Source organism: Carcharhinus amblyrhynchos, chromosome 7 (assembly GCF_965287045.1).
Source record: "Carcharhinus amblyrhynchos chromosome 7, sCarAmb.v2.hapA, whole genome shotgun sequence".
Taxonomy (NCBI): domain Eukaryota; kingdom Metazoa; phylum Chordata; class Chondrichthyes; order Carcharhiniformes; family Carcharhinidae; genus Carcharhinus; species Carcharhinus amblyrhynchos.
This window is the reverse complement of record NC_137330.1, coordinates 104454949-104477632: the sequence shown is the minus strand read 5'-3', so window position 1 is coordinate 104477632 and position 22684 is coordinate 104454949. Positions and strand designations below refer to the sequence as shown.

Genomic DNA, 22684 nt, shown 5'->3' with positions numbered 1-22684 from the left:
CCCTGTTCCTATCATCTTCTTCGAAGTGTAACTAAATCATTGTTTCTCCTGGAAGGATTGTTTTGTGGTCTTGACTGGTGAAGAATGAGGGGGTAAATAACAGGTGTTAAACTCCTGCAATTCATGGGAAACTTCTGTAAGAAGGGGATGAGGTTTGGGTGGTGATAAAAGAATAGAGTGGACAAGAAGGTGAGGTTCGGAAGATAAAACTGCAGATCTACATGCTATACCAAGAGGGAACTTAGTTGCAACCTAATTTGAAATGCTCCCTTTGATGCCTAATCTAGTAGTTGTCACATTCTATCTCCTATTGCAGATCAACTATATTTCAATAACAGTTTTTATCTCCCCAAAATGAAACCACTTATCACACTTCGAGCAGTAGTAGAAAAATAGCAACGATAAATTCCTTAAGGAAGGAAAGGAAAGAAGGTTATTTCTGGAGCAGTTTGCATAAATTTGTACTGAAGAAGCAATCAAAAGTTATGTAAAGGTCTAATACAGTGTTTGTCATGGCTTTGGCTCCCCAAAAGGAAAAGATATAAGTAAAATTTTCTTCTACAAAATCTGATGAAGAGGTAGGATACTCGAGAAACAAAAACTCCAGGAGAGTTACTTTTTTAACAGGTTAATGGAAATATTATATTTTATTGCCTTTAAGAAACATCTTTATTAACATACTCTGCATATGTTCTACATATTTTGTTAAGTTATTCAACAACATTGTCTGAAGAAGAATTGCCTCAGAGACCGAAGGCAATGTATGCAAGTTCGTTTTTGATACAAAGCTAGGTGAAAATATAAACTGTGAGGAGGACATAAAGAGATTGCTAAGAAATATAGACAGGCTATTTGAGTAGGCAATATGGATAGGTGGAGTATCATGTGATTGGAAGAATACAAGAACAGAATAGTGTTTAAAAGGATCTACTCTTACAAGGAAGAAGTTAGTATGCAGGTGCAAGTGCAAATATCGGCCTTGATTGCAAGGGGATTAATAATCACGAAAATGGAAGTCTTGCTACAATTGTATAGGGCTTTGGTGAGACCACACTTGTAATGCCATGTGCAATTTTGGTCTCTATTTCTAAGGAAGCATATATTTACATTGGTGGCAGTAAAGCAAAACTTCACTAGATTAGTTCCTGGGATGAGAGTGTTGCCATATGACGAGAGGCCGAGTAAATCTGTCTGGAGTTGAGTAAAATGAGAGTGATCTCATTGAACCATACAAGATTATGAAAGGGCTTGACAAAGTAGAAAGTTCTTTCCCCAGGTCGGGGAATTTAGAACACAGCATGCTATTTTAGTATAAGGGGTTGATCAATTTAGGACTGAGATTAGGAAAAATTCCAGACTATTCTGAATTTTTGGAATTGTCTACCCTAGAGGATTGTGGCTACTCTATCATTCAGTTTATTCAAGGTTCAGATAGACAGATTTTATCTTTCAGTGAATGGAGGGTCATGGAAAGCAGATGGAAATTTGGAGTTAAAGCAGAAGATTTGCCGTGATTGTTTTGAATGGAGGAGCAGGCTCAAGGGCTATATGTTCTACTCCTGTTCTTATTTCTTATGTTCTTATGTTCTTAAGTGCTAATTAACAACCCCTCTTTTTAGGTTATGTTTTATGTGACTTTCCTTCTCTGTCTGAGAACTACATGAATATTCCAGAGCAGATAAAAATCATAAAAAATTTGAATCTAAAGCCTGACTTCATCATTAATATTAAGGTAAAGGAACTATATTATTAATTTAATCTATTATATGAAGCAACATGCACTGAAATGGCAATTATATTATTGTGTTTGATTGACAAATGACAAAATCCTGTGCTGAAATTCCCTAAAGGCATGTTAAGTATCACGGAGAACAATTTGCATCATTTTCGACCATCTATGCACGTGTTCTCTTTAGTTTTATCGATCTGCTTGTATCTTGATTCACACCATCCAATTTAACTATTATCCTTGTGCTTGCTGATCTCCATTGGTTCATGATCCCTGGAAACTGCCATTCTCAAGCTCGTGTTCAAATCTCTTCATGGCCTCACCACTCCCTACCATTGCAGCCTCCTCCAGGCCTATCTTTTTCCAGTGCTTTTTGCATAAATATTTTGATTGAGCAGTCAATGATGACTTACCCTTATGTTTTTGGATTGTTTGAATAGAATATGCAGTGACTGATACCTCAAGACCTCAGGAGCTGTTCAATGCACATACTCTCATCACTGAACAACCACGAATCTTTTTCAATCAGGACTCGTATTTAACAATCATAGCTTTATATGAATGGGTGGAGGACTTCAATGTCTATCACTCAGTCACTCAATAATGCCATTACTGACCGAGCTTACTAAATCCTAAAATATATTGTAGCTTGACTGGTAGTGACTGAACCAACAAAAGGGAAATTGACTTCATCGTCAATCCACCTAATGCAAATGCATCTATCTAAAACAGTATTTCTAAGAGTGACTAGCACATAATCTTTGTGAAGACAAAGTCCCATCTTCACATCATGTTATGTGGCACTACTGTTGTAATAAATGTGATATACTCAAAACTGGAATCCATGAGGTATTGTGGGCCATAAGCAGCAGTGTAGAAAGCCTTGATTTACTTCATAAAATCCCTACAATGCAAAAAGAGGCTATTTGATCCATCAAGCCTGCACTGACAACAATCTCACCCAGGCCCTATCCCTGTAATCCCACTTATTTACCCTGCTAATCTATCTCCTTGACACTAAGGGGCAATTAACATGGCTGTTACTCCTAATCTGCATGTTTTTGGATTGTGAGAGGAAACTGGAATACCAAACTGGCAGAAACCCACACAGACACAGGGAGAATGTGCAAACTCCACACAGATACCCAAGGCCAGAATTGAGCTTGGGATCGTGGAGCTGTGAGGCAGTAGTGCTAACCAGTGTGTCACCGTGCTGCCCTGGAGTTGTACACAAACACAATAAATTTATGACCCAAATTTTTCAAAAATGTGATCAAGTGTGTAGGTGAGGGAAGTTCATTTGATGTAGTTTATATGTGTTTTAGCAAAGCTTTTGACAAGGTCCCACATGGGCAACTGGCTGAAGTTAAAGCACATGGAATTCAGGGAAATTGGCGAGATGGATCAGAAACGGGCTTAGTAATAGAACGTGAAGAGTTGTGGTAGAAGGCTGTTTGAGTGACTGGAGGCTGGTGTCCATTGCTGTACCACAAGTATGAATACTGGAACCTTTACTGTTACATACTTAAATGATATAGATGAAAATGTGAGGGGAATGTTAAGCAAGTTTGCACATGACACCAAGATTGGTAGGGTAGTTAATAGTGAGGAAGATAGTCATAGGTTACAGGAAGATATAGATGAGTTGGCCAGATGGGCAGAGCAGTGGCAGATGGTATTTAGTCTGATAAGTATGAGGTAAAGCACTTTGGAAGAAGAAACAAGACAAGGAGCATTTAATGAATGGCAGACAGTGGGAAGGTCAGAAGAACACATGGGGGTTGCTTATTCACAAATCACTGAAGTTGGCAGAGCATGTGCATAGGATAGTTAAGAAGGCATAAGGGACACTTGCTTTTATCAGTTATGGCATAACGTATAAGAACAAGGAGGTATTGTTGGAGTTGTGTGGTGCATTGGTTAGACCACAACTGGAGTGCTGTGAGCAGTTCTATCACGTCATTATAGGACAGATGTGATAGCACTAGAAGGGTACAGAGGAGGTTCACCAGGATGATTTGATTTTAATTTGATTTGATTTATTATTGTCACATGTATTAGTGTACAGTGAAAAATATTTTTTGTGCACTATACAGACAAAGCAGACCATATGTAGAGAAGGAAAGAAGAGAGTGAGAATGTAGGTTACAGTCATAACTAGGGTATAGAGAAAGATCAACTTAATGTGAGGTAGACCCATTCAAAAGTCTCATGGCAGCAGGGAAGAAGCTGTTTTCGAGTCAGTTGGTATGTGATCTCAGACTTCTGTATCTTTTTCCCCAATGGAGAAAGGTGGAAGACTGAATGTCCAGGGTATGTGTGATCCTTGATTATGCTGGCTGCTATTCCGAGACAGCAGGAAGTGTAGACAGTGTCAATGAATGGGAGTCTGGTTTGGGTGATGGGCTAGACTACATTCACGACCCTTTGTAGTTTCTTGCAGTCTTGGGCAGAGCAGGAGCCACACCAAGCTATGATAGAACCAGAAAGAATGCTTTCTATTGTGCCTCTGCAAAAGTTGGTGCGAGTTGTAGCTGACATGCCAAATTTCCTTCGTTTTCTGAGAAAATAGAGGCGTTGGTGGGATTTCTTAACTATAATGTCGGCATGGGGGGACCAGGACAGGCTGTTGGTGATTAGGACACCTAAAAACTTGAAGCTCTTGGCCATTTCTACTTTGTCCTCATTGATGTAGACAGGGGCATGCCCTCCATTACGTTTCCTGAAGTCAATGATTATCTCCTTCATTTTGTTGACATGGAGGAAGAGATTATTATCATCGTACCAACTTATCAGATTCTCTTTCTCTTTCCTATGCTGTGTCTCATCATTGTTTAAGATCTGACCCACAACGGTGGTGTTGTCAGCAGACTTAAAAATGAGAGGGGAATTTGACCATGCAGTCAAAGATGTATAAGGAGTATAGTAAGGGGCAGAGGACACAGTCTTGCAGAGCATCAGTGTTGAGGATGATCGTGGAAGAGGTGTTGTTGCCTATCTTTACTGACTACGGTCTGTGGGTTAGGAATTTGTTGGGATGGAGTATTTGAACTATCAAGAGAGACCAGATAGGCTTGGGTTGTTTGCTTTAGAACAGAGGAAGCTGAGAGTGGACATGATTAAGGTGTATAAGATCATGAGCGTTATGAACGGGGTGAGAAGGAAGCAACTGTTCCCCTTGGTTGAGGGGTCAATCACGACGGGGCATAGTTTTAGAGTAAGGGGCAGGAGATTCAGAGAGGATTTAACAAGAAAGTCTTTTCACCCTGAGGGTGATGGGAATCTGGAATGCTGTGTCTAGGAAGGTAGTAGAGGCCGGAAACTTTACACCCTTTAAAAAATATTTTGATGAGCATTTGAAACATTATAACATTGAAGGATCTGGGACAAGAGCAGGAAAATGAGATTAGCACACCTTTAGCGGAAGTTATTGTCAGTGTAGACTCAATAGGCTGAAGGGCCTTTTCTGTGCTGTTTGACTCTGTAACTATGACTCTATAATGCACCATTACCATCAAGCTGGGTGATCACCCTTATTCACTGAAGATTGCAGGAGGGCATGTGAGGAGCAGCATTGTGCATACTTAAAATGCAGTATCAACCGGATGAAGCTACAACACAGGACTGCGTGCGTGCCAAACAATGGAAGCAACATGCACTGCAGTCTTGCTACATCCAATCATGAATTATGGTGGACAATCAAACAACTGACGGGAGAAGGAGGCACCACAAGTATCCCCATCCTCAATGATGAAGCAGTCCAGTACATCAGTGCAGAAGAAAAGGCTGAAGTACGTGGAGCTATGTTTATCAGAAGTGACGAGTGGATGATCCATCTCGGTCTCCTCCTGAGGTTTCCAGAAACATGGATGTCAGTCTTCAGCCAATTTGATTCACTCCACATGATGTCAAGAAAAGGTTGAAGACATTGGGTAATGCAAAAGATATGGGTCCAGACAACATTCAAACAATAAAGACTTGTTTTCTAGAAATACCCATCTCCATTGGTGAAAGAGCAAGAAAATAAAGATGATGGGGAAAAAAACTAAATCCTGTTCTTGTAGACTCCAGCTCAGATGTTGACACTGTACTTCGAGCATTGCTTACAGGACCGACTTGCACACAGTAAGAGATGTGGCATGTAACTTGCAGATAGGGCATGGGAAAAGGTAGGGCAGACACTGGAAGTCAGGATCGCTTACATATTTTACCACAGAGGATGCTTGAGTACTTTGGGGCAAGCTACAGAAGAAGGCAGATGGTTTTGTATAACAAAGTGCTTGGTGCATTCGTCGATCTGCCAAAAAGAAGTATAAGGAGACTGGTAGCAACTTTGCGCAAGGCTTTGCACAACTAGAGCTGAGACCCATTTTTCCACCTAGGGCTTCTGGCCAAAACTGTTAGCATACTGCAACATGTGATGGCTGATATGTCAGCTTCCATTGTAAAATAAGCAGAAGACCCCCAGTGTCTGCCTGCTACAGTGTAGGCTCAAACTTCCATGTAACAGGCGTTTTCAGCCTTGTAGGCTTCTGTTGTGCAAGATCAAACTGATGCCATAATAACTGCAAATTCCAAACTCACAGGATCTTGCAGAGTGTCACAGCAGTTCTCCAACTCCCTAGAATTGCTGAGGTGATTCTCCAAGGGAGTGATATTGACCAACACAAGTACAATTCTGCCACTCTTAGGCTGAGAGCATTTATTCTCTCATCACTGACATTTCCCATTGCCTTCCTGGTGCCCGTCAGTTAGCAAACCTGTCTCCCAGGCTAAGAATGCAATCGGAGTAAAAAGTCTGACAACACCAGTTTCAGTCCAACCGATTTATCCCACCAACGTCTCTACTTTCTCAGAAGACGAAGGAAATTTGGCATGTCAGCTACAACTCTCACCAACTTTTGCAGAGGCACAATAGAAAGCATTCTTTCTGGTTCTATCATAGCTTGGTATGGCTCCTGCTCTGCCCAAGACTGCAAGAAACTACAAAGGGTCGTGAATGTAGTCTAGCCCATCACTCAAACCAGACTCCCATTCATTGACACTGTCTACACTTCCCGCTGTCTCGGAATAGCAGCCAGCATAATCAAGGATCACACATATCCAGGACTGAAACCTGGTGTTGTCAGACTTTTTACTGTGTTTACCCCAGTCCAACGTCGGCATATCCACATCAATGCAATCGGAAACAGGGACTTATACATCCAGACCTGTTTGAGGTTATAGCCCAAGATCAGTTGTAATCTCCCCTATTGGTAATCAGCAACCTTCAACAAGTTGTGTGACACTCACTGAGCTAGCACTGTGTAGATGGATGAAGTAAAAAGTCTGACAACACCAGGTTTTAGTCCAACCTATTTATTTGATAATATTATCAAATAAATAGGTTGGACTAAAACCTGGTGTTGTCAGACTTTTTACTGTGTTTACGCCAGTCCAACGCCGGCATACCCACATCATAGATGGATGAAGACAGGCAGCAGCACTAAAGAAATGCACAGGGGTGAATTAGTTGGTGCTTCTATGAAAAATGATCTGCTGTGATGCATAAATTTAGTTAAGAATATTTATTTTGCTTTGGCTTATATCTTTGCAATTGTGGCCAAACAGACACTGTGATGATCAACAAGAGACAAACGGCAAGAAGCACAGAAAATCTGAGGGCATGGTTTATACCATCACTCTGGTGGGGCGGAGCTGATGGAGCTGGTAAGGCTCACTCCACAGAGATCAGGGCACCATCTTTAAAGGGACGGCCCAATCTGCATTTAAAATGTAGCTCCCCAAACCTCTACATACATGGTGGACCACCCCCACAACTTCAGGGTGATCCCTCCACCACAGAAATATCAGGGTGCACTCACCCCCCCTCCTCTCCCCCACCACACATAAGGAGGACACCCCCACCAATGGAGAAGGGTTACACCACTTGGCACTGCTCACTTCAATGCCCACTAGACACTGCTTGGGGGCAATGTCCAGCACTGGCTTCCACCCCATGGGCTTCTAGGCACCTACATATTCCTGGCTTGGTCATCACGAGTCATTTATCTTTTGAAAACCAATTATGATTTGCTCAGGTGTGATGTCACACTGCTGGGCGGGAAGATCATTTGTGGGTGGAGGCTATGGTGTAAAGCTATTTAATTATATTTAAGTGTATGCAAATTAATGTAAATCAGGTTACTTTACTCGCAGGAGGCAGGGAAGATCAAACTGAGATCTTACTGATGCAAATTTTGTTTTGGCTTTCTTGCAAGATATAGCGGCCAAAACAGGACGAGGAGATATGGCTAACGGTCCTGCTAAGTTCCGTCCTATATTTTCTTCTGAACTATGGAAAGACATTGCATTATCTGAATGCTAACCTGGAGTCTTTTTTAAAGAATGATCACAAGTTCACCTTTTGATTGGAAGCAAGCCTGTCTTTTTCTGAGAAATCACCTGAGCATTATGGTATTTGAGGGATAATGAGCTTTGTTTGTTTTGAACTGCAATCAGTTTAATTGATAGGAGAAAAAAAAACTGGCAAAGGCCAGTGATTTACTGGAAATCACGTAAAAGAGACAAACTTTAAAGGTTTGGACCTGTGGTTTTTATAATCAGTCTGTTTCGGGGAATAAGCTGAGAAGGTTGGCTGCTATGAATCGTGCCCTCCCTACATTGCCTGAATTACCATGTATGGTTATCAACCTGCAGCTATAGAAACCTCATTTGAGTGCAATTTGTCTGCACTTGGAAACCTGAAAAGCTGAGACAAGAAGAATTGATCTAGCTCTCTATTCTCTGTGCTAAATCTCCGTTCATGAGACCCTCCAGTAAGCTACTGGGACCAGCGGTCTGTCTTCACATGAGATAGCTCTAGATTGAGAACATCTAAATTCTGCAATATTGTCCTTTGTTTTATAAAGCCTACCCTCCAAAGCCCATGTCTAGAAACCTTGTCTGTTTGCGGTTTATTTGTTGTGTGTCTGTGTGTGTTCTGGGATATTTAAAACAAGGCATAGATAGTTATATTTCTAGGTTGCGATTGTGTGTGCACCAATTTTTGTAGCTTGATTTAACAAAGGAAGCTTTGGTTTATAATAAATCAATCATCCTAAGTTTATTGAAAGAAACCTGGTTAAAGTCTTTTATTCTGAGTTTAACAACAAAGAAGGTAAATAATTGGCCATTTTGGCAAATGAATTAAACATTTGCACAAATGTCACTATCCATGGAGTAGCGGGGCTAAATCAACTGGATACTCCTCCCATCCCAGTCACAACACCCTTCAGCTAGTTGTCTTATAAGCTGGTGGCAAGGACAATGCCATCATAATGATGACATTGTGAAACACACAATAGACCACCACAAATCCTGACACTTGCTTTGCTCAGCATTATCAGGGCCTCTCCAGAGCAGTGCTGGCAGTGTGAAGTGTAGTTTTAGAATGCAAATTGCTTTATTCCACAATGAGAAATTTCTGTTGTTTTGTGGATTTCTGACATTGCCATCTCTGAAAACCACCATTTTATAATATATGTTCCAGCCTTCGGGGCTAGTATGGGGCTTAGAAGTACTGTACTGTATTAAAATTGTGACAGTCGCATTGTTCAAGAGAGTGGATACTTGCATACATTTCACCATTGATGATGAGAGCCAAACTGAGAGACTGAAGAGCTTTTGTTCTATGACGGTCCTTAAAATGCAGGGAGCTATGAATTATGCTTGTGGCCATTAGGGTGCCGACAGGTCTGCCAAGGGCTCATGCTAATCAGAAAGGTTTTCACGCTTTGAACACGCAGATTATCTGTGATCACCATCAACGCATCTTGTTGGTTTGTGTAAAGTACCCTGGGATAATGTCTATATCCTCGGGCATTCCCAGATGTCATGCTTTCCTTGCTTCCTGCTTCCTGTTTCGCTGGATGCTCGGTGGACAAAAGACAAGGGATATTTGTTGTGGATTGTGACAACCATCAGGTGTCCATGGTCCCAAATGAAGGGAGATACAAAGCTAGCTTCTGCTAAAACAGCCATGGAGAGAACCATAAGTCTGCTGAAAAATAGGTTTCCTTGCATGATTGCTTTGGGTCTTACAGTGCGCCTCAGTTCATTTTTCACTGATTGTTGGGTGCTGTGTGCTGCACAACTTGGCATTGCAAAGTGGATAACAGCTTGTGGATGAGAGTGTGGAGGGCCGTTCTGTGTCCTCAGATGATAAGTCCAACAATGACTCAGAGAAGGAACAAGACTTTGATCAAGACCATGGCGATCCATTTAATTGGCAGCAGAGACTGAATGCCAGGGAGATGAGAGGGACTCTTATTATGAGGTAGTTCAACTATGGCATCTCCTTGACTACAGAATAGTAGTGCCAACTGACTTCTGCCACAATATTTGAACCACAAACTAAAGACATCCCAAAAGGCTTGCCTCTGAAATGTCTCTTAGAGGGCCTCTGATTTTCACTGGGAGCTGTCAAGGCATTGTGACCACTATTAGATTGAAGTTAGTCCTCCAGTACTTGCATAAACAAGCAAGTAACATTAAAAAAGTAATGACTATACAGAAGATCATGCTGTTAACAACACAACACTCAGCCTTACATAAACAGTGAGCAATGGTGATGGCTCCTTTGCGTCATGATGGTTCCCCATCACTGCCAACTGCACTCCAAACGGACTGCTGATCTTCATTCCCTCATTGACCTGGATTATGTTGCTGAAGCTGTGAAGGATCTGGGATTGTGAGGGATTTCTGCATGATGACTGGGTCCCCTCTGAGGTGCTGATATCACTGGCAGAGGGGCAAAGGATCCATTGTTATCAGCAGTTTCCTGGAGCTACATGAGGACCTAGCAGGGACAACTGGTGTTGAGATCACTGATAGTGTATTGGCTTGCAGGTTTAAATGCATACACAGGAACCGCTGATTTAGCTGCAGGGTCTGAACCTCACATGCATGAGCTGCTGGGTCTGAATCTCACATGCAAGCACAATGATAATTATTTTTCTCACTCATTTTTGCAAACATAGAAGGTCATTCACCCTTTTTCTGCACATTAGCCAGATCCTAGGTACAAAGATCAAAATAGTTAGAAAGCAAATGCGAGAAAAACCATCCTTAATTAATAGTGGGCAAAGAAAAATTCTTTTGTGATTTGTGAAGATGGAATGGTTATCAGTTGTGGATTGTCAAAAATTGCTGCATTTTCATCATGGATATGAATGATGCCACATTTAGGTTTGAATGCCTTACGGGTCCTGTTAATGAGGTAAAATATAGGTTTGACATGAAAGTCAAGCTCTCAGATCCAAAAAGAACGAAAGAAGTAGGAGCAGGAGTAGGCCATCTAGCCCCTCGAGTCTGTCCCGCCATTCAATAAGATCATGGCTGATCTGAAAGTGGTTCAGTTCCACTTACCTGCCTGCTCCCCGTAACCCTTAATTCCCTTATTGATCAGAAATTTATCTACCTGTGACTTAAACATATTCAACGAGATAGCCTCCACTGCTTCAATGGGCAGAGAATTCCAGACATTCACTACCCTCTAAGAGAAGAAGTTCCTCCTCAAATCTGTTCTAAACTGACTCTTCCTTATTTTGAAGCTGTGTCCTCTAGTTCTTGTTTCCTTTCTAAGTGGAAAGAATCTGTCTGCCTCTACCCTATCTAGCCCCTTCATTATCTTATATGTCTATAAGATCACCCCTCAGCCTTCTAAACTCCAACGAGTACAAGCCAATCTACTCAATCTCTCCTCATAAGCTAACACCCTCATCTCCGGTATCAACCTGGTGAACCTTCTCTGTACTCCCTCCAAGGCCAATATGTCCTTTCGCAAATAAGGCGACCAAAATTGCAAACAGCACTCTAGTTGCGGCCTCACCAGTACTTTGTACAATTGCAGCAAGACCTCCCTGCTTTTATATTCCATCCCCCTCACGATAAAGGCCAACATTCCATTTGCCTTCTTGATCACCTGCTGTACGTGCAAACTGAGTTTTTGCGACTCATGCACAAGGACCCCCAGGTCCCTCTGCACAATAGCATGTTGTAATTTTTCACCATTTAAATAATAGTCCATTTTACTATTATTCCCTCCGAAGTGGATAACCTCACACTTGCCAACGTTATACTCCATCTGCCAGATCCTTGCCCACTCACTCAGCCTATCCAAATCTCTCTGCAGACTTTCCGCGTCCTCCATGCAATTTGCTTTCCCACTCATTTGTGTCATCAGCAAACTTTGTTACCTTACACTCGGTCCCCTCCTCCAGATCATCTATGTATATGGTAAACAGTTGAGGCCCCAGCACTGATCCCTGCGGCACGCCACTAGTCACCAACTGCCAATCAGAAAAGCACCCATTTATTCCAACTCTCTGCTTCCTGTTAGGTAACCAATCCTCAATCCACCCTACCGCTTTACCCCCAACTCTGTGTACCTTAATCTTCTGCAGCAACCTTCTGTGAGGCACCTTATCGAACGCCTTCTGGAAATCTAAAAACACCACATAAAAAGCAAATAATTGAATCTATAGTGTTTCAATAAATAACTGAGATAACTTTTAAATTTGATATTTTAAATGTACATTTTTGTTTGCCCTCTTTCATTTTTGTCTCTCTCTCTCTCTCAGCCCATCTTTCTTTCCATCCCTACTTCCTTTGTTGTAACTAATTTGACTAATTATTCCTGTTACGAGCTCAGTCATTCACTCTTTCTTTCTCTGTCCTTAAATTTCCTTGGTTAAAGAGATGGAACCCAATGGGACCCAATAAAGGCTTCACAGTGCCAGGGACTGGGGTTCAATTCCAGCCTTGGGTGACTGTCTGTGCGAAGTTTGCACATTCTTTCTGTGTCTACGAGGGTTTCCTCCAGCTGTTCCAGTTTCCTCCCACAGTCCCAGATGTGCAGGTTAGGTGGATTGGCCACGCTAAATTGCTATTTAGTGTCCCAGGATGTATGGGTTAGGGGAGTAGCGGAGTAAATACGTGGGGTAACAGACTGGGTAGGATGCTCTGTTGATACAGACTCGATGGACCAAATGGCCTCTTTCTGCACTTTTGGGATTCTATAAAAATAGGCTCCAGATATCCTTTTGACCTTGCCAGTGCGGGTTTAGCAAATTGCTTCAGCAATTTCTGAACCGTGAAATCACTGTTTTGGAAGAACACTAAGATGGCAAGCACCTTGGATGAAAGAATTAAGTGTAGATACGATTTGTTTGTTATGGTTGTGTATCGCACACAATGAGCAAAGTAAGAAGTTTGAATATTTGAAGCATGATTAAATATGAGTTTAAAAAAAAGATTATACAAAATTTTCAGGAAAATATTTTCACGGTGTTTATTTTAAATTTGTTAATAGTGTCCTGATTATGACTTGTGTGAACGTGTATCTGGACAACGTCAAGATCCTCTCACTGGGAAAATTTACCAGCGAGAACAATGGAATCCAGACAAGGTAGAGAAAGATAAAGTCAAAGGAGAAACTGAGGAAGAGGAGAATGAAGAGGAGGAAGAAATAGTTGAAGAGGCTGAAGAGGTAAGCATTTAATTTCCTGTTTCAATTTCTGCCTTATTTCAATAATAATCTGAAATTAAAGGTTTGATTTTGTGCTCATAGCATGGGAATGAAATGCTACATTATGGCTCAAATTCTTCAATTCACAACTCTGAGAGTGTAGCTTTCACCAGGGAATATTGGATTATGCTGTTTAAAAGTAGCTACTTAAAGTTGCAGTTCTGTTTGAAAGATGATTTCTTTGATTTTAACTTCAAGGATCCTGGCAGCACTGTCACCAGTAATATCCTGGTTTTGCATGCTACAATATGAACAGTTTTGGTAAATGTATCATTGCAGATTTTTATTAGCCTAATTTGCAGTTTTTCTACAATTAAAGGCTTTGGATGTAGTGCATGTGTATGTTGTAATGATGGACTGCAGTATGGGAAGGTGAAGTTCTGGTTCTCTGCATTCCTGAGGTAAGGGAGCAGGAGATTGGGTATACAAGGCTAAATTCAAAAGGGTCTGTGGATAGAGAAAGATGCGGAGATGCCGACGTTGGACTGGGGTAAACGCAGTAAGAAGTCTCACAACACCAGGTTAAAGTCCAACAAGTTTATTTGATAGTAAACCCACTAGCATTCGGGGTTTGCCCCCTTTGTCAAGTGAGTGGAGAGTTCTGGGTTTACTATCAAATAAACTTGTTGGATAGAGAAAGAGGAATGGAAACGTAAAATTGAATGCTGTTCCAGCCACTGGCTGTGTATTGTTGTTGTACACCTCATTCAATAAACACTGTTCTGAGTTTTGTGTCGAACACTTAATGCTCTAGAAGATTTTTTGCTGAATGACTGCTTTCATCTTTCCACTTCCCTCCCTCCCGTTAAGACCAACCTTAAAATCGACATTTTTGACTGAGTTCGAGATCACTTCTTTTTATCTGGATTATGATTGGATGGGGAGAGGCTGAATAGCTCTCCTCATGCATTTTTCTTTGAGTTTTTTTAAGAAGGATACGCTTACCAATTGACTGAATGTTGAGCTCTGCCTACAAAAGTCATAGACAACTTTTCTTAAATTTTTGAATAGAACGCTATCAAATCTACTTAAACCATCTATGTAAGGCAATGATAAAGGTCCAGCTTTCTCGCACATACATACAAATTCACTCACAGACAAATAGATAACAGAGCAAAATGAAAGCGTATATGGTTCTTGGATGTTGGGTGACTTGTCTGACTTCAGGCCAAACACGATTGTCCTTCTGGGTTTGGTACTGAGGTGGTGAAGATGTTCAAGCTTGATTATCATTGCTGCTGGAGACTGCAGCTGCTGGGTTGAGCAAATGTATAAGCAAAGTCAGTAAATAATATTCAAAACTTGCAAGGTGGATGTAGAGAGAGACCAACACAGACACCTTGCTTCTTCAGCATTTTAGTTGCTTTTCTGGCCTGCAGAGAAAACAAGATGTTTAAAAACAAAGGGGTAGATGGCTTGTCACATGACCTTCTCTCTCCAACTGCCTAGTGACTCAAATATGGTCATGGCTAACGAATTCTAGTTGTAACTTGATTTGTTTATGACTGAAAATTCCTTTCTCAAACAGAGTCCTTTGTCTGAAGTGAATATATTTAATGCTGGTTCTCCACCCAGATGAGTCTGGGTGTTCTGTGAATGGGGATTGGGGATGTGGTTCACGCACATTCCCCAAAGGTTTTTAATGGGCTTTTCCAGCTAGGTTGTCTCCATTTCAATGGCTTTTGAATGTAGAAGCTGCAATAATGCAAATATGCAGTCAGTTTTGATTGTGATTTCAATTCATTGAAATATGGCATTAGTCTTTTAAAAATAAATTAATGGTTTGCAGCCAGTGAATTCAGAAAATTATTTTTTTAACAAAGCATGGCTTCATAACAATCTGCTTCTTTGCCAATTTTCATTTTTGTCCGATTATGCCTCTGTGATGCACAGAAGGATGATTTTCTTTCTCTATCATACTTTCCCCTTCAAATAGTTCCTGGACTCACTCAACCTCCACATCTTTCTTGATTTTTCAAGCTGACTCCGCTTTGTCTACATAAACTAGCAGTCTTTTAAACGGCGCTAGGTTTAAAAGGAGGCCTGCTGTAGACAGCGGGCAGCGGAGTGAGAGGGAAGCTGAGTGAGCTGCAAGGGCTTAGGGTCAAAGGGCTTGGGAGAAAAGGGCCAGGTAAGTTTGAGTTGAAAACGGTGTTCAGTAGTACAAAGGGAATAATGGAGGGGCATGTGATGTGCTGTTTCTGTATGATGTGGGAGCTGGTGGAGCCCAGGGTCCTTCCCAGTGACCATGTCTGCAGTAAGTGCAGGTTGCTGGAGGAGCTACAGCTCAAAGTAGATGAGCTGGCCTCTGAGCTACAGACACTGAGGCTCATCAGGGGGAGGGAGGGTGCCATTGATAATGGGGTGCAAGAGACATCCACACCCCCTAGACTGGCTAACTCTAAGGGTCAGGAACAGGAGGGGGCTGCTGAGAGGAGGAAGGAGGGTGGGGACCGGAGGAAGGAGGGTGGGGACCGGAGGAAGGAGGGTGGGGACCGGAGGAAGGAGGGTGGGGACCAAATACTTCAGCCTCTCAATCTGCATAACAGGTTTGAGGTTCTTGCTTCCAGTGTGGACAAGAACGAGGGAGGTGAGGTTGGTGAGCAAACTGCACACAGTACAGTGATGCAGACACAGGACATAGACAAAGAGAAGGTGAAAAGGAATGTAGTGGTAATTGGGGATAGTGTGGTTAAGGGTATTGACATTGTCCTTTGTCACAATGACAAAGAGCACAGAAGGGTGTGTTGTCTGCCTGGTGCTCGGGTCCAGGATGACGCATCTGGGCTGCAGAAGAACCTGGAGTGGGAGGGTGAGAATTCGGTCATTGTAGTACATGTGGGTGCCAACGACGTAGACAAAGTGCGAACTGAGGATCTGGGGAGGGAGTATAAGAACATAAGAACATAAGAAATAGGAGCAGGAGTAGGCCATCTAGCCCTTCGAGCCTGCCCCGCCATTCAATAAGATTATGGCTGATCTGTCGTGGCTCAGTTCCACATTCCCGCCCTCTCCCCATAACCCTTAATTAAAAAGTAGACCCGACAAGGTGGTTATCTCTGGACTACTGCCTGAACCGTGTGAAGAAGGGTGTAGGGTTGATAAGATTAAGGAAGTGAATGGGTGGCTCAGGGATTGGTGTGGGAGGAATGGGTTTGAATTTATGGGGCATTGGCACCAGTATTGGGGTAGGTGGGACCTGTCCAGGTGGGATGGGGTTGGTTTGAACCATGCTGGGACCAGAGTCCTGGCGAATTGTGTAGATAGGACTGTAGATAGGGCTTTAAACTAATTGGGGGGGGGGAACGGTGTGAGGGTAGGTGAAATTACAGGTGCTAAAGTAAAGGAGAGGGTGCAGGTACAGGAAGAGGCCAAGGATGTCCCAATAATAAAGGGAGTAGGGGGCGTGAGTAAGGTTGGTGGCGTTCCTGCAAATAGGGTACAGGTGAAGGCTGGGATGAAGGCACTTTATCTGAATGCACGAAGCATTCGGAATAAAGTGAATGAGCTGGTGGCGCAGATCAGCACAAATGGATACGATCTGGTGGCCATTACAGAGACGTGGCTGCAAGGTGACAGGGACAGGGGTATCAAGTGTTTAGGAAGGATAGGCGGGAGGAAAAAGAGGGGGGCGTAGCTCTGCTGATTAAGGATAGCATCAGGGTGGTAGTAAGGGATGATATAGGAGCCAAGGAGCAGAAAGTGGAATCGTTGTGGGTGGAGATTAGGAACAGCAAAGGGAGGAAGACGCTGGTGGGTGTCGTCTATAGGCCCCCAAATAATGATCTGGAGGTGGGGTGGGCTGTTAACGCGCAAATAAATGCGGCGTGCAGGAATAGAACGGCGATAATTATGGGGGATTTCAATCTACTATTGATTGGTCAACCCATGCTGAACGCGGTGGGCTTGAGGCAGAGTTCTTGGAATGCTGCCAGGATAGTTTCCTTGAACAGTGTGTGTTGGAGCCGACGAGGGAGCGAGCTATCTTGGATCTGGTGTTACGTAATGAGGCATTACGTAAGGCAGCATTGCTAATCACTGTGCCACCATTATTTATCAACCATATTATTTATAACCATCCTAAAAGCAAGGACTTCATGATAAACCTGTATGAGACATTGGCTTGGCCTTAACAGGGAATACTGTCAAATTCTGGGCACTTCGCTTTAGGAAAGATGTAAAGGCATTAGAGAGGGAGCAGAAAAGATGCAGAAGATTTGTACCAAGGTTGAAGAACTTCATTTAAATGGATAGAATCTCAGGCTGTTCTGCTGGAGAAGAAAAGACAAGGAGATTTTTATGCAGCGAGTAGGGCTTCAAAAAGATATTTATCTGTAGAGAAAGAACAAGCAGGGCAAAGATGAGTTGGCTTGCAGAGAGCCAGCAAGGGCGATATGGGCCAAATAGCGTCCTTCTGTGCTGTGACCATTCTATAAACCTACAATACTAGTTACATCCTCAAAAACATAAAATCACAAAGTATGTTGTTAAGATTTTCTTAATATGTGCAGTGGTTTCCCAGTGACTGATGTTGGACTAGGCTGCTGTGAGGCTAATGACTTCCTTGTCAGGCCTGGGAGAGGACTTGTACTTCTCCTGACTTACAAAAAATGACATTGTATTTATTTGCCCTAGGTAGCCCCAAGCCCTACCTCCATATTATTGTTACAATTCCTGTCCCAGGGAAGTCTGTGCAGTAACAGTAACTTTCTGAACAGATCATCAATCTGAAGTGTTACTTCTGTTTCGCTCTTCACAAATACTGATAGACCTGCTGAGTATTTACAACTTTTTTTCAGCTTTAAATTATGGCAAATTTCAATTGAAAGCCCAATATAAATAGATCAAATGTTCTGCCCATCCCTTGCCCTTTATGGTGGGGGTTACTATTGAAGCCAAAGCATGAATATAAAATATAACTGGTGATGTTCACATCATGTTTTGGTACAAAAAAAAGTAGTGCATGTTTCGTGTAATTAGGCATTCAATGCTAAGTATGGAACTTTGCCCGATGGCCATTTAATCAAAGTATATACTTCTGTAAACAGAGTACATTTAATTAACTTTGAAAATGTTTAGTTTTAAATGTAAAACAAATATAAATGTAAAACTAAACATTTTCAAAGTTAATTAAATGTACTCTGTGTACAGAAGTATATATTTCTAGCTAAATGTTACTTTACCATGTTTTTATAGGATATTGTTGTCATTTAAATATTGCTGGCTTTTTTTTTGCTTGATTCTTTTCTCTGGAGGATCTACCCACCTTGATTTGATTTATTATTTTGTTAATTATCACCTTAATGTTGGAGGCATTTATAAAATATGTCTTGTCAAACTTTGTGATTAGGAAGAAAGTGCAGAGGTTGGCACGAATCTTGTTTCACGTTTAGTGAGGAGACCTGAAGATCTTCTTTCAAATATCGAAAAACGTGTGGCCCTATACAAAGACAAAATGCTGAGGCTTTTAGAGGTATGGACTAATTTCATGCAGGTTTTTAGACTTGATTTCAATTTGTTGTTCCTACAACATTCACAGCATTTATGACACTTTAATAATTTTGTTATTATGCAATTGTGTTTCTGTATTTTTTTTATCTACCCATCTAAAAACCACAAAGGATTATATGGCTGATCATGACCATCAAAATCTGATAGAACTGGATGGAAACAAAAAACCAAATGAGCTGTTGACGGTAAGAAAATTGTGTAAATGTGTTTGAATGGTTTAAAGGTATTTTTTAAATTCTCTTTTTGAAACAATGCAATGTTAACTGATACAGCTGCGGGGGGGATGTGGGGAGGGGGGTGATTATAGGAAATGGGGAGGTACTGGAGGCTCTGACGGGCTTACAAACATACAATCCCCTGGCTCAGATGAACTGAATCTCAGGCTGCTGCGCGAGACGAGGTAGGCAATTTCAGGGGTTCTGACACAAATTTTTAATTCCTCTCTGGCCACCTGGGAAGTGAAAAGTCTGACAACACCAGGTTTTAGTCCAACCTATTTATTTGATAATATACTCACAAGCTTTCGGGGTTAGCCCCTTTGTCAGGTGAATGGAGAGTTCTGGCCTCAGACAGAGCATATAAAGCACAGACAGTTTAGAGATTACTGATTAGAATGCGAATCCTTACACCTAACCTACTGTTCAAGACCTGAAGTGGCTGATGATGTGAGTGGAAGGAGCACTGATCACAGTTTAAAGAGATGTGTATTGTCTCCAGTACAGACAGTACAGTAAGTGAGGTTTTGCAAACCCAGGCAAGTCATGGGGGTTACAGATAGTGCGACATGAACCCAAGATTGGGTTCATGGTGTTGTCAACCTGGTGTTGTCAGACTTTTCACTGTGTTTACGCCAGTCCAACACCGGCATACCCACATCATCACCTGGGAAGTGCCAGAGAACAGGAGAACGGCTAATATGGTTTCATTTCTCAAGAAGGGTAGTAGTCAGGAGATTACAGATTGGTGAGTCTCATGTCATTGGTAGGGAAACAATTGGAGAAAATTCTTAAGGAGAGAATTTATATCCATTTGGAAAGACATGGATTAAATTGGGGGTTGTCAGAGGGAGATCATGCCTAACAAATTTGGTAGAATTTTTTGAAAATGTGATCAAGTATGTGGATGAAGGAAGTTCAGTTGATGTCGTTTATAAAGGTTTTTGCAAAGCTTTTGACAAGGTCCCAAATTGGAGACTGATTGAGAAGGTAAAACACTTGGAATTCAGGGATACTTGGCAAGATGGGTCAGTAACTGGCATAGTAATATATCACGAAGGGTAGTGGTAGAAGGTAGTTTGAATGACTGGAAGCTGGTGTCCACTGGTGTACCACAGGATCAGTACTGGGACCCGTATTGTTTGTTATATACATAAATGATACAGATGGAAATGTTAAGCAAGTTTGTGGTGTCACTTCCTAATGATTGACACTTCAGGTTCACCATCCTAAAATGCTTAAATGATACATCAAGGTATCCTGGAGAGTTCAGAAGACTATATGTGATTGCTGATGCCTGGAGAAAGTTACTAAAAATTACAAAGAGTACAAGGGGAACACAACTTAAATTATTACTGAAATTACATAGTTCTTTCAACATTAGGTCAGTACAAAGTGTATGAAAATCAGTGAGTAGAGTTAACTAATATTTTAAAACTGAGGTAACAATATGAATAAGATACAGAACTACACAATCAGTAAATCTGATCACAGAACCTAATTCCCAAGGTTAGAGAGCCAATGTAAAACATAGGGTGGGATTTTACAGCCTCACTCATCCCAACACTGTAAAATTCCACCTGAGGTCAATGGATTTTTGCATGGTCCGCCTCTCATCCACTCCAGTTCCTGTGGCGGGTAGGATCATAAAATTATGGCCATAAATTTTTTACATACTTTGAAAAAAAGTGACTGTTTCTCTTTCCAAACATGAACCGGCCGTTCATGCCATGCTCCTGCTACAGTGAGATTGGAATGAATGATGGTCACATTCTGGCCTTCAACTCAAAAGGCTAAATTTATTGAAAACATGAGGCTGAAGGTTTGAAAATTCATAACCGTTTTCTTCACAAAGTAGGGCCTTCTAACTTAAATATAAAAGTTAAGTTTTAGATTACTTCCCCAGAGTCTAATTTATCAAACTTTGTAGTGTTTGATTAAACCATAAAAGCATATTTTGCACAGGACTAGAGCCCTGTGGTGTATTTCACTTCTCAAGTAAGGATGCAGCTACAGATAAAGGCCTACATACTAGGTCTTATATTGGCTACAATTAAATCAAAATACCCTAGGATAATTGATGTACTTCAGTTACCTGATCATGTAGTATGACTGATGTACAAACTAACTATTAAACATGATCTTTCTTGCCATTGTCCCATGAATCAAAACTCATTTATTTTACACCAATCTTTGAGCTATGTGTTCATTTCTGTAATCTTATTTACTCTATGCCAATTTGCTTGAGGACTAGTCATAATCAAGAGTTTATTACCTTTTATGTTCTGCTTTTTAATTTAGCTTCTAGCCGTTCATAATCTCTAAGCAGACCTTCTTTCATGGCCCTGTCTTTATTGTTGCAACCTACAAAGATCATAGCAACTGGGATCCCCCACTTCCTGCTCTAAGTCCACTTCTGCACAGATGATTAAACCTTGGCATTTGGCAGGCAATAGAGCCTTCAGGACCCTTGCTGTTGGCTGCAGAGACCAGTTGTCTGTTGTTATGTTGTGACTGTTGTGGTGTTATCAATAGGTTTTAGGATTTGTGAGGGACAAAAACATTTATTGATATGAAACACATAGGTACAGGAGGTTTATGCAGCACAAAGGCTGCCCGGGGGCAGAGCCCAGTTCTACATGGTTCCAGAAGTAAAATACCTGAGAGAACGCTCTCTGAATGCGATTATTCAGCCTCAGTTCTTATTGGTCCCTCAAGTCAGGTGACCCTCTTATGCTTCACTCTCTTAGAGACAAAACACCACATACACAACATTTAACTTTCTCATACAATCTTCAAAATTGATTTACTCAACACACATTTTAAATAATATATACATAGGTTGGATACTTGTAAATTGATGTAATGGTTATGCAGTGGAGGGATATTGAAGCTTTCATTTTACATAACAGTTCTTCTTAGAAAGGTTCAACTGTGCACAGTCCCAAATATAGTCTTATATGGAATGCTTCCATCTTGGTTGCTGCTTTCTGAAGTCTATTCCTAGACTGTGCACTGACCATGGACTACATATTTTACTCCATGGATGGTCTCACTCTCCAATTCTCCATTGATCCTTTTCTCTGTCAAGCAACTTACTCCACAATGTATGCAGATACCATCATCACCGTACAACATAGTCTTATGTTTTGACAGTTCTTGCACAATCGTAGTTTGGCACTGGTGAAGGAAATGGTTGTGGTACTGTATTTCTGGTACTTAGATTGTGTGAGATAATTTCTTCTCTCCCTGTTCTTTCTGGGTTCGAATCCCACCACAGCAGATGGTGAAATTTGAATTCAAAATCTGAAATTAAAAGTCTAAAAATAATGAGGGGCGGCAATGGCCCAGTGGTATTATTGCTAGACTATTAATCCAGAAACTCAGCTAATGTTCTGGGAACCCGAGTTTGAATCCCACCATGGCAGATGGTGGAATTTAAATTCAATAAAAAATGTCTGAAGTTAAGAATCTACTGATGACCATGAAACCATTGTTGATTGTTGGAGAAACCTATCTGGTTCACAAACGTTCTTTAGGGAAGGAAATCTGCCGTTCTTACCTGGTCTGGCCAACATTTGACTCTAGACCCACAGCAAAGTGGTTGACTCTCAACTGCCCTCTGAAATAGTCTAGTAAGCCACTCAGTTTAGAACATAG

General features: G+C 41.4%; 1 protein-coding gene across 1 annotated transcript in view; it reads left to right on the top strand.

Moving 5' to 3' along the window:
- Positions 1 to 22684, top strand: part of ak9 (adenylate kinase 9) — a 341329-nt gene that overhangs the window by 40102 nt on the left and 278543 nt on the right. Inside the window, exons 6-9 of the mRNA XM_080193447.1 lie at positions 1620 to 1732; positions 13083 to 13259; positions 18649 to 18771; positions 18920 to 18994. Coding sequence (XP_080049573.1) covers positions 1620 to 1732; positions 13083 to 13259; positions 18649 to 18771; positions 18920 to 18994 — 488 coding nt within the window. The remainder of the gene's footprint in view (positions 1 to 1619; positions 1733 to 13082; positions 13260 to 18648; positions 18772 to 18919; positions 18995 to 22684) is intronic.